The sequence below is a fragment of the Monodon monoceros genome, unplaced genomic scaffold, assembly GCF_005190385.1.
Source record: "Monodon monoceros isolate NGI ecotype Baffin Bay Population unplaced genomic scaffold, NGI_Narwhal_1 Super_Scaffold_10, whole genome shotgun sequence".
Classification (NCBI taxonomy): domain Eukaryota; kingdom Metazoa; phylum Chordata; class Mammalia; order Artiodactyla; family Monodontidae; genus Monodon; species Monodon monoceros.
In genome coordinates this window covers 45,651,720-45,664,123 of record NW_021703766.1, presented here as the reverse complement: position 1 = coordinate 45,664,123, position 12,404 = coordinate 45,651,720, and the positions used below count along the sequence as shown (strand labels likewise).

The 12,404-nt window shown below is 54.6% G+C and overlaps 3 protein-coding genes across 6 annotated transcripts in view; 1 reads left to right on the top strand and 2 right to left on the bottom strand.

The window, feature by feature from the left end:
- Window positions 1-578: 578 nt before the first annotated feature.
- Window positions 579-3,915, bottom strand: MED29 (mediator complex subunit 29). The gene is made up of 4 exons (XM_029243314.1): window positions 3,660-3,915; window positions 3,047-3,105; window positions 2,686-2,770; window positions 579-881 (listed from the first exon to the last, which is right to left on the bottom strand). The coding sequence occupies exons 1-4, from the start codon at window positions 3,873-3,875 to the stop codon at window positions 639-641; spliced, it is 603 nt and encodes a 200-aa protein (XP_029099147.1). The 5' UTR covers window positions 3,876-3,915; the 3' UTR covers window positions 579-638.
- Window positions 3,916-4,196: 281 nt separating this feature from the next.
- PAF1 (PAF1 homolog, Paf1/RNA polymerase II complex component) lies at window positions 4,197-9,380 on the top strand. 2 transcript variants are annotated; one of them, XM_029243305.1, is made up of 14 exons: window positions 4,197-4,473; window positions 5,024-5,053; window positions 5,152-5,244; window positions 5,557-5,678; window positions 5,772-5,838; window positions 5,926-6,027; window positions 6,110-6,215; window positions 6,311-6,379; window positions 6,464-6,567; window positions 6,658-6,774; window positions 6,872-7,000; window positions 8,246-8,351; window positions 8,464-8,554; window positions 8,633-9,380. In XM_029243305.1, the coding sequence occupies exons 1-14, from the start codon at window positions 4,427-4,429 to the stop codon at window positions 9,028-9,030; spliced, it is 1,581 nt and encodes a 526-aa protein (XP_029099138.1). In that variant the 5' UTR covers window positions 4,197-4,426; the 3' UTR covers window positions 9,031-9,380. The 2 variants fall into 2 exon arrangements, with proteins under 2 accessions (XP_029099138.1, XP_029099130.1); XM_029243297.1 differs by having other exon boundaries at window positions 5,003-5,053.
- SAMD4B (sterile alpha motif domain containing 4B) overlaps window positions 9,270-12,404 on the bottom strand; it is a 37,326-nt gene continuing 34,191 nt past the window's right edge. For 2 of the 3 annotated variants that reach the window (XM_029243280.1, XM_029243285.1), the window contains exons 13-14: window positions 11,768-11,851; window positions 9,271-11,557 (exon numbers count right to left, since the gene is read on the bottom strand). In XM_029243280.1, the coding sequence (XP_029099113.1) occupies window positions 11,529-11,557; window positions 11,768-11,851 (113 nt within the window). In that variant the 3' untranslated portion in view covers window positions 9,271-11,528. Of the gene's footprint in view, window positions 11,558-11,767; window positions 11,852-12,404 lie in introns of all 3 variants that reach the window. The other variant, XM_029243292.1, reaches the window with a different exon arrangement.

Here is a 12,404-nt window from a genome sequence, read left to right as displayed (position 1 = left end):
GCTGAGGTCAGGGCCTAGACCCCTCCACTTCCTCTTTCCTGGGTCAAACAGACTGGGGGTTGAGCTGACATGGGAGGTGCTGGGGATCCCTGGATGTGACTGTAGTCCCTGGAAATGAAGCTCCTTCTAGCCCCAGGTAAGCCAGGGGTTCTGGCTTCCATTCTGGCCCCCTGCACAGAGTCCCAGTTAGGAGCTGGGGGCAGAAGACAGCAAAGGGGCACTGGGAGAGAGATGGTCAGAGACAGGGAGATGGGGACAAAGAGATCGAATGACACAAGACGCTCAGAGGAACAGCTAGAAAAAGGAGCAGGCACAGAGACCACCCCCAAACTGGGACAGAATCAAGGAAGGACTGAGGGAGAGGGACCCAGTCAGGGTTCCAGAGCCAGGCCAGGTTGGGGGAGAGCCCCTGGAAGAGGTCACCAACAGGCACAATCCAAAGTCCACCCTCAGCCAGGGAAGAGAGAAGGCAGCCCGCAGAGGCCAGGCCCCGCCCTGGGTGCTCCCTGCTGGCCTCTGCTGCCCCCTGCTGGCGCCAGCCGCAGTGCGCAGGCAGGAAGAAAAGTCAGAGACACAGCTGCTTTGGGCCACTCTTCATTCCCTCCACCACTGCCAGCCCCGCTCCCAGCCCTGCCAGCTCACAGAGCGCCCCCCGGGCCCGTAGGCGGTGCAGGCGTCTTGCCTGTGACCTTGTTGGCGCAGTCCAGCAGGGCAGTGTGAATGTCCTTGGCACAGGCAATCTGGGCTTTGATGACCGCCAGGTATTGCGGATAGGGCAGGCTGTCAGGCTGGACGGCGTCGGGCTTGGTGGCTGTGGGCACCAGTGTCGGCGAGTGCTTGGCACTGTCGCAACTCTGTGACAGGCACTCATGGGCCAGGCGCTGTGGGCAGGCAGGCAAGCAAGGTGTGGCATCAGCCTTCACTCCGGGTACTGCCAACCCCACCCCAAGGGCCAGCCTGGGGTAGCCTTTTTAGCCTCTGGAATCCTGGGGTCTTGGGGTCAGAGCCTGGCCCTGCCACTCGCTGGGTGACCTCAGGCATGCGGCTGCTCCTCTCTGCGTCTGTTTCCTCCTTTGGAAAATGGGTTTAATAATTACTTCTACTATCTAATAAGGTGAGAATGGTGAGAGCAGCGTGCAAGAGACAGAAGCACAGGTCCTGGCAAGTTAACTTAAGTGCTAGTTGATGAATGTCAACTACTATTGTGACTGTCCTGACCCTAGGCTTGGCATTGGCACTAGCTTCTCTGGCGGCACCTGCTCCTCCTGGTTTTCCTCCTACTTCTCTGGCTGGTCCTTCTAGATGCTTTTTAATCTATCTAAGCCTTAAGTGTGGTAATTCCCGTATCCCTTCTCCTCCTCTCATTCTCATGCCCTCTAGGGGTTGTCTCACTCACACACACTACTGTTCCGACCCTGTACTGACGACACCACTTCTGTGCACCCAGCCTCCCCTAAAATTCCAGAGTTCCCATACTCTGCCCCCCAAACCATTCTCCTTCCTGGGTCCCTGTCTCAGGGACGGCCCTACCATTCCAACTAGAGCCCCGGGCCTCATCTTGGAGGCTCCTCCCCCAGCCCGTCAGTCCCATGGCCCTGTGCACAAAGCCTTCTGAGTATCTCTCCCACCTGCCCTTTCCCACTTCCTCAGGACCCTGCTCTGGTGGAACCTGGCCCTCCTGGATCCTGCCATGGGCTCCCAGCCTCCATTCTCAGCCCCTTGCACCCATCCCTCATGTGGCAGCCAGAGAGGCATATTCCTAAAAAAGCAGATGGGTCCATGTCCTTCCCTGCTTGAAACCCTCCGTGGCTCCCCAGCACCCTCCAGGCTATATTCAAAATGCAACAAGCACCAACGCCTACCACACCTCAGCCAGACTGAATTTCATGATGTTCCTAAAGGGAACTTAAAGCAGAAGCTGTTCCATCTGGCTGGAATACCTTTCTGCCACTACGAGGCTCCTCAGACTGACTTTTCCTTCAAAGTCCAGTTCAAAATAATGATGACAATGAGGATACTACAGGAAACGTTTGCCATGTGTCCAGTACCAGGTTAAGTGCTTTATATGCAAGATCTTGCTGAGTCCTTCCCAAAAATCCATTTTCCAAAGGAGAAACCCAAGGCTCAGAGGTAGAGATTGATGGTCCGTCTGACTCCAAAGGCTGTGCTCTGAGACACTTGCCCTCCTCTCAACTCCTGCCCTTCTTCCATTTTTGTTCCAGCCTCCGCTCAGATATGCTTTCCACCAGTAGTCTACCCTGAGCCACTTCCTCCCTAAACCTGCCCTAGGCAGGGTCAGGTGCCTTCTCTGGACTTCCACAGCCCCCTGAGCTTCCCTCATTTTAATCCTGCCCCCTCTGCCTGTGCCTCCACGACTCCAGCCCTGAGCCTTCTGTCTATGCTTCCCCCTTCAGAGCCCTCCATGGCCTGAGCTTTTCCCATCAGAGCCCTGACTACTCTGAGCTGTCAGTGTTTGAGGATATATTTGTCACCCCACTGAACTGGAAGCTCTGTGAGGGCAAGGATTGGGCAATATTGTGCCCCCAGCATCAGTTGCAGCATCAGCACAGGTCTGGGCCGCAGGAGGTGCTCAGTGAGCGTGTGTCGATTGACTGAATGAAGGTTCCTGAAGCACCAGGAACTGAGGCAGGGTTGTGGTCACCCGGTGGCTAGGAGACCCCTTACCAGGCAGAGCTCTAGCTGGTCACAGAGTGCGTAGAACTCCTCCAGACACTTGTCAAAGCGCTGAATGGGTCCATCGCTGCTCTTCCTACAGTCCGGGAGAAGAAGGTGCGGAATGTATTTCCAATCTCTGGGACTAAGTGACTACCCAACCAAGTATCCATCAGAAAACCAGGTATAGGCCTAGGAGACCCGAGGCAGGGCCTAGGGGACAGTTAATAGAAGAAGGGGCAAAAGGGCAAGGTCAGGCGCTAGGGAGCCAGGCTTGAAAATAAGAGAAAAGTGGGGTGGGTGTGGTGCAAGGGGGATGAGTTTCTAAGACTAGGATGGAGTTAGGACAGCCTGGAGAAGGAGGAGTACTCACTGTCCATTGTCAATGTTAGTGTTCTGAATCAAGTTCTGGGCTGCAACCTTCATCAAGGTCTAGTTTAAAGAAAAAATAAAAAAGAGGTGCAGCAGATGGAGAAAGAGAAGAGGTGACACTTTTGGTAGATCTACACTCTTCCTTAAGATACACCCAATCTCAGGCCTCCTCTTCACTTGGCACTTACCCTCCTGTCACTCCAGAGTAACCCCAGCTTCCATTCCTCTATAGCAATAACCACCTGTCTTTTCCCAGAGGCCCGCTCTCACCTGGGGTTCTCGCCAATACCCTCCCGGACATACCTCAGAGTCCTCCCTCACCCACCAGTCACGGTCAGTCTCTGTACAGGCCAGTCCTTTCCTCAGGCTTTAACGACCAGAGCTAAGTTTCTCCTTTAAATTCCCTCCCCCTCGAATTCCAGTCAGTCTCAAGCTCAAGATTCGCCCTGATCCCACCTCACACTGTCAATCCACAGAGCTTCGCTTTGGCCTCACGAAGAAGATCAAGTCTCATTCCTCTCCCCTGCCTAACGCTCCTTTTGCTCTCTCCCTGACTAAACAGTCCCTCCGCCCGCCCCCGTGGTGTCAGAGAGCCAAATCTCCCGACCAATTACCTGCAGACTTTCCTTCAGCTGCGGGATGAGCATCTTATAGCGCTGCACAGGATCGAAGTCCTGTTGCTGTTGCTGCAAAAGCCCGCTCTGGGCAGGTCCCACAAGCTGTGTTGGTGGTTGTGGCTGCTGCTGGGGACCCGAGCCACCGGCCGAACCCGGACCTGACACACTAGCGGCAGAGGAAGCCGCAGAAGCCTGCTGCTGGGATGCAGCCATCTTTCTCCCTTCGCGGGCGGGAAGTGCGTCAGAAGCGCGTCTTCCCGGTTTCTTTTTAGCGTCTTGGTCTCTAGGCCCCGTTTGCTGGTTAGCTCCGCCTCCCAGAGAACTTAACCAATGGGGGGAAAGAACCCACCCTCCAACTCGATTCTCAAATCCGATGTCTAGACTGAGATACCGATTCACCAATCACATTGCCTCGCTCCGCCCTTTGCCCAGACGCTCGCCAATCCGGGTGTGGTTCCAATCAGACTCTATTTCCCAGAAGGCGTCGCCGCCTGAGGCGACCTGCGGTCCTCAGAGCACTGGCGGCAGTTGGTGTTCTGGAGCTGTGAGTCAGTCCCTGGCGTTGTTTGCGGGTTTACCTGAGTACTACGTAGTACTCCAGTGTTGCTGGAACTCTTCTCACCAGCCCACCTCACTCCGACCCTATCCCTGAGGAGAGCGGTGTCCACCCGAGCCCTGCCTCGGACTGGGCGTGCGCCGAAGTCGGCACGCTTTTTACCGTGGCTTTTTGAGGCTCTTGTCAGGACTTATCTCGCGTCGTCGCCATGGCGCCCACTATCCAGACCCAGGCCCAGCGCGAGGATGGCCACAGGTAGGCAATACGGCGCCTGACTGTACTGTTTTTCTTTACGTTTGGGTAGGCATCGGCGAGGTGGGAGGGTCGAGCCCAGTTGTCAGTCTACAACCTTACCAGCCCCCCCCATGTCAGCCCGTGACGTCACGGAGCGCTCACCGGCTCACGGGGGCGGGTCTCAGAAGGCGTGTTGCCCCCCTCTTTCCCTGCCGTGGAGTTCTGGAATTAAGCTCTTGGGGACTTTACCCAGAAGGGATTGAGTTTTTATTCTTCCAGTCAAACGTTTGGAGACCCCTTTTCCCAAAAACAATTGAGCATGTGACTTTTATTAAAGTACTTGAACACATCTCCTTCAAAAGGGATTGAGCACTTGGCTTCATTCATTAAAGCCTTTAGGGACACTGAAAGGAATACGTGACACTCTCAGAGCACTTGGGACACCCCTTTCAAGAGGAATTAGCGTTTGTCACTCTCTCCTTCCCTTTTAAAAGCTTGGAAAAACCCCCTTTGCTCGCCTGTCAATCCCTTTCTTTCCATCTTTTGTCAGTGTCTCTCTTTTACCCACCAGGCCCAATTCTCACCGGACTCTGCCTGAGAGGTGAGCTCCACTGTGTTTTCTTAGGACGGGTGGGCCAGTGGGGGTTGCGAACAGAGGTGGGGCATCAGGGGCTGGGTTTTGAGTTACTGTGTTCCCAGGTCTGGAGTGGTCTGCCGAGTCAAGTACTGCAATAGCCTCCCTGACATCCCCTTCGACCCCAAGTTCATCACCTATCCCTTCGACCAGAACAGGTGAGACTGCGCATGGGGGTTAGGGAAACGCCTCACTTAGAATATGAGTTCCTTGAGGGCAAGGACTGCTTCTCTTGTTGACTGTTCACGCATACAACAGTAGCTAGCACATAATAGTTGGTGCCCCGTAAATATTTAAGTAAAGAAGCAAGCAGCGTCCAAGTCTCTTCGAGAGCTGCTCGCCTGCTGACTCCAACATGGGGGACATTTCGTTCCGAGTTCCTCCCTGGAGGAGCTTAGCCTCTGGGAAGCAGGGATGTGAGGGATAAGCCTGGAATTAGGCAACCATAATGGGCATGTTTCCCCACCCAGGTTTGTCCAGTACAAAGCGACTTCCTTGGAGAAACAGCACAAACATGATCTCCTGACTGAGCCAGACCTGGGAGTTACCATTGACCTCATCAACCCTGATACCTACCGCATCGACCCCAATGGTATGTTGGGAGACAGGGAGGGCCTGCCCTAGGCTAGCGAGGGCTGGCTGTGGTCCTCCGTCATAGTCCTTCTCTCACCTTGCTCTCTTCTAGTACTCCTAGATCCAGCTGATGAGAAGCTTTTGGAAGAGGAGATTCAGGCCCCTACCAGCTCCAAGAGGTGAGGGGGTGCTGAGTGGGGACTCAGGACTGGCTCTGATGGGAGGAAGGTAGTGGGGTCCTGAGGTGCCCGATTCTCCCGCCCCAGATCCCAGCAGCATGCAAAGGTGGTGCCATGGATGCGGAAGACAGAGTACATCTCCACCGAGTTCAATCGTTACGGCATTTCCAATGAGAAGCCTGAGGTTAAGTAAGTTGTGGTGGGTAGGGAGGGAAGGTGGAGCATTCAGGTATATCCAGTGGCCTCTAAAGGCCTTTTTCTTCCTCCCTAGGATTGGGGTTTCTGTGAAGCAGCAGTTCACTGAGGAAGAAATATACAAAGACAGGGATAGCCAGATCACAGCTATTGAGAAGACTTTTGAGGATGCCCAGAAATCCGTAATTGAGGCACTGGGATGGAGGGGGGGAGGCAGACAAAGGTGTGGTTCCAGAGCACTTTGTACTCCTTCTCACCCTGTTTTTGCCTCTGCCAGATCTCTCAGCATTACAGCAAGCCCCGAGTGACACCAGTGGAGGTCATGCCTGTCTTTCCAGATTTTAAGGTCAGATCCAGGGCAGGGGGCAGAGAGGGATAGTCTGCCATCTCTGCCTGTCCCAGTCTAACTCCAGTGCGCTCCATCTCCCAGATGTGGATCAACCCTTGCGCTCAGGTCATCTTTGATTCAGACCCCGCCCCCAAGGACACAAGTGGTGCAGCTGCATTGGAGATGATGTCTCAGGCCATGATCAGGTAAGTGGCCCTGCTGTCCGCCTCGGCCTGCTTCTCATTGTCTCTTTCTCCTCACTCACTCTTAACTGCTCCTCCTCTTCCCCCAACCAGGGGCATGATGGATGAGGAAGGGAACCAATTTGTGGCTTACTTCCTGCCTGTGGAAGAAACACTGAAGAAACGAAAACGGGACCAGGAAGAGGAGATGGATTATGCACCAGATGACGTGTGCGTGGGTTGGGGTTAGGTTTTGGGTATTGAGAAGTGTCTCCTTTTCTCCCTCACAGGGAAGAAATGGGGCTGACCCTATCCCCTTTATCCTCAGGTACGACTACAAGATTGCTCGGGAGTACAACTGGAATGTGAAGAACAAGGCTAGCAAGGGCTACGAGGAGAACTACTTCTTCATCTTCCGAGAGGGTGATGGGGTTTACTACAATGAGTTGGAGACCAGGTACTCAGCACAGTCCTACCTCACTCAGATTAGCCTGGGCTTGTACTTCAGTACCCTGGGGTATGCAAGAGCCACCTTGGAGGTCATTTATACCTAAAGATTTGCCATGTGCATTTGTAAGAGCAGAAGCCTGTTCATGCATGTGGGCTGGACCTGGTTCTAACACAAGAACCCAGAAAAAATCTTTACTTAACACTGGAGATTTTTAGAGCTTTTACGTAGAGTAGGACTACCAAGTTTACCGATACTACTAAGAGGCTTCGTGTAAGAGTAAACATAGCTAAAGTATGGAGTAATACATAAAATTAGCATGAATGTTTTAAATGAAGCGCTAGATACCCAAGTTCAAAAAACATGACCCCCCAGACTTCCCTGATGGTTAAAAGTTTACTGCTGTGTTGGGACCCTTGGTGTAAGGTTGGGAAAGTGTGACCTGGAGTTTCTATTTAAAGGAGAGATCCAAATTCTGATCCCATTAAGGCAAAAAAATCTAAAAGGGGGCTTCCCTGGTGGCACAGTGGTTGAGAGTACGCCTGCCGATGCAGGGGACATGGGTTCGTGCCCCAGTCCGGGAAGATCCCACATGCTGCGGAGCGGCTGGGCCCGTGAGCCACGGCCGCTGAGCCTGCGCATCCGGAGCCCGTGCTCTGCAATGGGAGAGGCCCCAACAGTGAGAGACCCGCATACCGCGCACACACACACACACACACACACACACACACACACACAAAATCTAAAAGGCACAGTGGGCTGCTGGGGGCTGGGTGACCTGGAGCTCTTGGCAACCTCCAAGGGGCACTGTGACCCAGCACAGCAACCCATTTGCCGCTATGCTTGGGGTGGGGGTGGGGGGTGGCGGCGAGGCAACAAAGGCCCGGCGGGGGGGGGGGGGGGGGGTCACAGAATCTTATTTTCCAAAAGCCAGAAATCCAGATTATGTTCTTTTAAAGTGTTGGTATCTAGTTCACATTAAAGTCTCGTTCTTTATACGTTTATGTGTATGTGTACAGGGCATACATATACACACATATAAAGTGTAGGGCAACCAAACTGCTATCCTGATGGCTGTCATGCCGCCCGTCCCTTACACCCAAGTTTAGTCTCCTTTATTCAGTCTGTATTTATTCTGGTCTGCTCTAGGCTAAGCATAGATGAGTAAGGATGGATAAGAACCATATTAGACCAGATTCCCCACGGGGGTCCTTAACTGAATCACACACCCCTCCCCCAACTCCACCACCGCAGGGTCCGCCTGAGTAAGCGCCGAGCCAAGGCTGGGGTTCAGTCGGGTACCAATGCCCTGCTTGTGGTCAAACACCGGGACATGAATGAGAAGGAACTAGAAGCCCAGGTAACAAGCACCACTGACCCAGGGCACCCATGGGGAGGGTGGTGGTTCTTGAGGAGTGGGGCAGGAACCAGATAGAACACCCTCCCCTTCCCCTCAACCCTGCTGCTTCCAGGAGGCACGGAAGGCCCAGCTGGAGAACCACGAACCCGAGGAGGAGGAAGAGGAGGAAATGGAGACGGAAGAGAAAGAAGCTGGGGGCTCAGGTAAAGCTGGACGGGCCAAACTCTGGGAGCCCTGGGAGGGTGGGGAACTGGGTCTTACTGCTTCTTGTTCCTTCACAGATGAGGAACGAGAGAAGGGCAGCAGCAGTGAGAAGGAAGGCAGCGAGGATGAGCGCTCAGGCAGTGAGAGTGAACGGGAGGAGGGTGACAGGGACGAGGCGAGTGACAAGAGTGGCAGCGGTGAGGATGAAAGCAGTGAGGATGAGGCCCGGGCTGCCAGGGACAAAGAGGAGATCTTCGGCAGTGATGCTGATTCGGAGGACGATGCTGACTCTGACGATGAGGACAGAGGACGGGCCCACGGCAGTGACAATGATTCAGACAGTGGCAGCGATGGGGGTGGCCAGCGGAGCCGGAGCGCCAGCCCCTTCCCCAGTGGCAGCGAGCACTCTGCTCAGGAGGATGGCAGTGAAGCCGCAGCTTCCGATTCCAGTGAAGCTGAAAGTGACAGTGACTGAGTCCCAGGGCCTTCAGGGCCGGTGCAGATGGTTATTCCGTGCAGGAAGGCACTTTTCAGATGGTCTCTTTGTGAGCCTTTTGCTTTGTTTCCCTCTCCTCCAAACCTCTGTTGTTAATAAAGCCAGCTTCTCTTTACTTACCCTCCAGGCACCATGGTCTCATTCTCCTGCCCCCCACCCCCACCCCCGCACCCCTGGTGCTTAAGGCACAGAAGCAAAGGCCACAAAGGCAGGGCCACTAGGTTTTTCATGAAATGTAGCATAACAAAGGTCAGAATCCTTTTTGTTTGTTTGTTTGTTTTTTTTTCCAAAATAAGCCCAGACCATTAAACAAGTGAAACTCCAACAAATAAGTCTTCTCCAACAGCGAGAAAAACTGTACAGTTACTCAAAGCTGATTCTGCCGGTGGGGCTGGGAATAGAAGGGAGAGTGAAATCATGGTGGAGGGGCAGGGGCCGGGGAGGGTCGGGAGTGGATCAGGGTCCTGCCCATCAGAGTGGGGCCGCCTGCGTCCTGCACACTCTGCTGACAGGTGGGGGGAGGGGGGCAACTCTTGCCTCCCACGGTGTATGGGGGTGTCCCTCACCGCCTCCCAGGGCCAGGAAGACCCAGCTCACCCTGATGGGTAGTGAACAAGACAGGACTGGCTGGGAAAAGGTGAGGGTCTCTAAGAGGAACACCCTGCTGATTCCAAAACGAGGTGGCCCCTGTCCATCCCACTTCCCCGGGCTCGGAGAGGATTGGAGAAGCCCTGGGAGTTGGAGGGGAATGAGCAAAGGCACAGAAACATGGAGGGGCCGGGGTGGGGGACTTGCATAGGTTGATGAGTGTGCAAGAGGTACATAAATAAACCTGACACCCTACCCAGCCCGGCACTGGGAGAGGAGGTGGGGACCTAGAGCAGGTCCCCAGGGCCACCCCACCCCCTGGCTTCCTCCCTCTCCCTGGGCTCAGAGTTGAGGGAGGTCCAGACCAGGAGAGCAGAGGCAAGAAGGTCTGGGGAATGGGTGAGTGCAGGGAGGGTGGTGGTTTTAAAATTTTTTTTTTTTTGGTTTTTTTTTTTCCCAACATTTTGTATCTTTAATAACATACACAATGGTTACCAGCCATATTCATAACAAAAGTTATTCATAAAATGTATCTAAAAATAACATTTTTTCCTTTTCGGTGTGAAAAGCTTGAGAATGTCCCAATGGGGGGGGCCGGTTGAGGGGGATAAGGGGTTGGAATAGAGGACCCTGGCTTCCCTACAGCCTGAACCCCCAAATCCCCTCCCTCCACCTGGGCCCCAGCACAACCCCTCAGGAGGAACAGGGATCAGAGGGTCTGTATGACTCTGGGACTGGGACGAATCTCTGGCTTATGATATAGTGTTCCACTTAAGTGAGGTCATGACAGAATGGGGGGTGGGATAAGGGTGAAAGAAAAGGGGATGGGGGTGGGGAAAGAAACCAAAAACCATCCCCTTTCCCTTATTCCTTACCCCCAAGTCTTTCAGCAACCAGACCTGGGAGTGGAGAAGGGTTTGTTTCGGTGGGGGAAGGAGACGTTAAGGCAACAGACTTCCTGACCTCAATGGCTGCCCTGGCTCCCAGCCTTCAACCTCTGCATCTGGGGAGCCAGGGCTGGGGGCAAGTGGGGAAGGGCTAGAGGGGTCTGGAGGAGAGGGCTCTGCCCTCTCCCCTCGTAAAATTCAGGCTCCCCCTGCCACTTTCTTGGCTCAGAGAGAGGCCTGGGGATTCTAAAAATGAGAGGGAATGATCAGAGAGAAAAACTGTTAAGAACTATATAAATATGTATCTTAAATAGGCCTAAGAAATTAATTGCAGAGAACCTCTGATAAACAGGGCAAAAGGAGGTGAGTGAGAGGAGAGTGGCTCCTGTCCTTGGGGAATGATGGGAATGGGGAAGAAGGCGGCAAGGAGGTGAGGGGGGCGGGGGGGGGGGGGGGAGGGAGAGAGAGACAGAGAGAGAGAGAGAGCGCGCGCCAAGACAGACACGCTCCTCACCCGCCTTTATCTTCTCAGCTCCTCTCAAATAACATTCAGGAGAACAGATTATCTACCTCACTCATCTCTCCCCAAATGTCAGATGGCTCTGAGCAGGCCCCACAATATAGTGGGTCAGTGAGTCTCTGGGGGAGACTGTTTCCTTGGGAGGGGCAGGTGGCCGGCAGTCTGGAGGAGGCAGGGGTGGGACGGGGCCAGGTGGGGGATGAAGGAGGGAAGGAGGGGGCAGGCAGGCTGGCTAGTCCCTGCCCCCTTTATCCTGGCTGCCCCCTACCTCCCTGGGCCTCAGCAGAGATCCCTCGACGGGCCTGGGAGTGAGCAAGGCGTGTGCCAATGTTAAACAAAAGTTAAAAGGGTGAGAGAGTAGAAAAATATTAGAATGTATAGCTGAGCCAGCCCACCCTCTCGCTGTCGCGGAGAAGCCCGTTGGGGGTTGGCCCCCGCCCGCCGCCCGGGGAGCCTATGGGTGCGCTGGGCTGTGGGTCCCGTCAGATGGTGGAGGTTTTGTCTGTCCCATCTGTGGTAAGAAAGGGAGGAAGGGAGGAAGGTCAGGAGCTGGCGGGAGGCCCAAGAAAAGGTGCTCAGGTAGCCTGTCATCCCAGTCGGGCCCTCCCTGGAGTCCGGCCTCCCCTGGGGACCCCTCAGGATGACTCTGAGTTGCTCAGTTCAGAGGTGGAGACGCTGGTGGGTAGGTGGGAGCTGGGTCAGGGAAAGAGGAAATGCTCACCACCCAAGGCGTGTTCTGTCATGCTCAGACACAGAGACTCCAGAGTGGGATTGATCTCCAGGTCAGGCCCAGGGACCGGGCAGTCTGGGTGGGAGACAGGAGAATGGAAGCAGTAAGAACTGGACTGGGGTGAAAGGTAGAGTCATGAAGACAAAGGCTGGCATGAGGCAGAGGCTGAGGGGGACGAGAGGGAAAGGGAGGAAGGGAAAGTAAAGGCAAGAGACAGAGACACAGAGAATGTAAGACACGCACACACTTGGATGGAAGGTATGACCGGGCGGAGTTGAAGGACAGGCCTGGGAGTGCCACTAAGCAGGCAGAGGTGATGATGGCAAGGGCAGAGGCTTGGCAACACAGAGAAAGGCCGACAGGAAGTAATGTAAAGCTGGGGGAGCTGCTTGGAGGCCACGACTATTTTGGACACACTACACGTTCCCTTGGGCACAGTGAGGGCATCTGCCCTGAGCACTGGGCAGCCCCGTGCTCCCTGACTGATGACTTGCTCTGTACTTGGTGTGGAAGCTTAATTAGAGCCGTTCCCTCCCACTTGGACTTGCTCCTCTGTCAGGATGCTGTTGGGGAAGGCCTAGCAGGCACGGCAAATCTGGACAGCAGCCATGGGGGCTGGTCTTCATAC

What these genes read in the sequence shown, in the direction of transcription:
- MED29 (XM_029243314.1), bottom strand. Translation starts at nt 3,875, where the DNA reads ATGGCTGCATCCCAGCAGCAGGCTTCTGCGGCTTCCTCTGCCGCTAGT. An exon ending in AGCTGAAGGAAAGTCTGCAG is followed by an intron (nt 3,106 to 3,659) that starts GTAATTGGTCGG and finishes TCTTTAAACTAG; the next exon opens with ACCTTGATGAAGGTTGCAGC. An exon ending in ACCAGCTAGAGCTCTGCCTG is followed by an intron (nt 882 to 2,685) that starts GTAAGGGGTCTC and finishes GCCTGCCCACAG; the next exon opens with CGCCTGGCCCATGAGTGCCT.
- PAF1 (XM_029243297.1), top strand. Translation starts at nt 4,427, where the DNA reads ATGGCGCCCACTATCCAGACCCAGGCCCAGCGCGAGGATGGCCACAG. An exon ending in CTGTCTTTCCAGATTTTAAG is followed by an intron (nt 6,380 to 6,463) that starts GTCAGATCCAGG and finishes TCCATCTCCCAG; the next exon opens with ATGTGGATCAACCCTTGCGC. An exon ending in GAAAGAAGCTGGGGGCTCAG is followed by an intron (nt 8,555 to 8,632) that starts GTAAAGCTGGAC and finishes GTTCCTTCACAG; the next exon opens with ATGAGGAACGAGAGAAGGGC.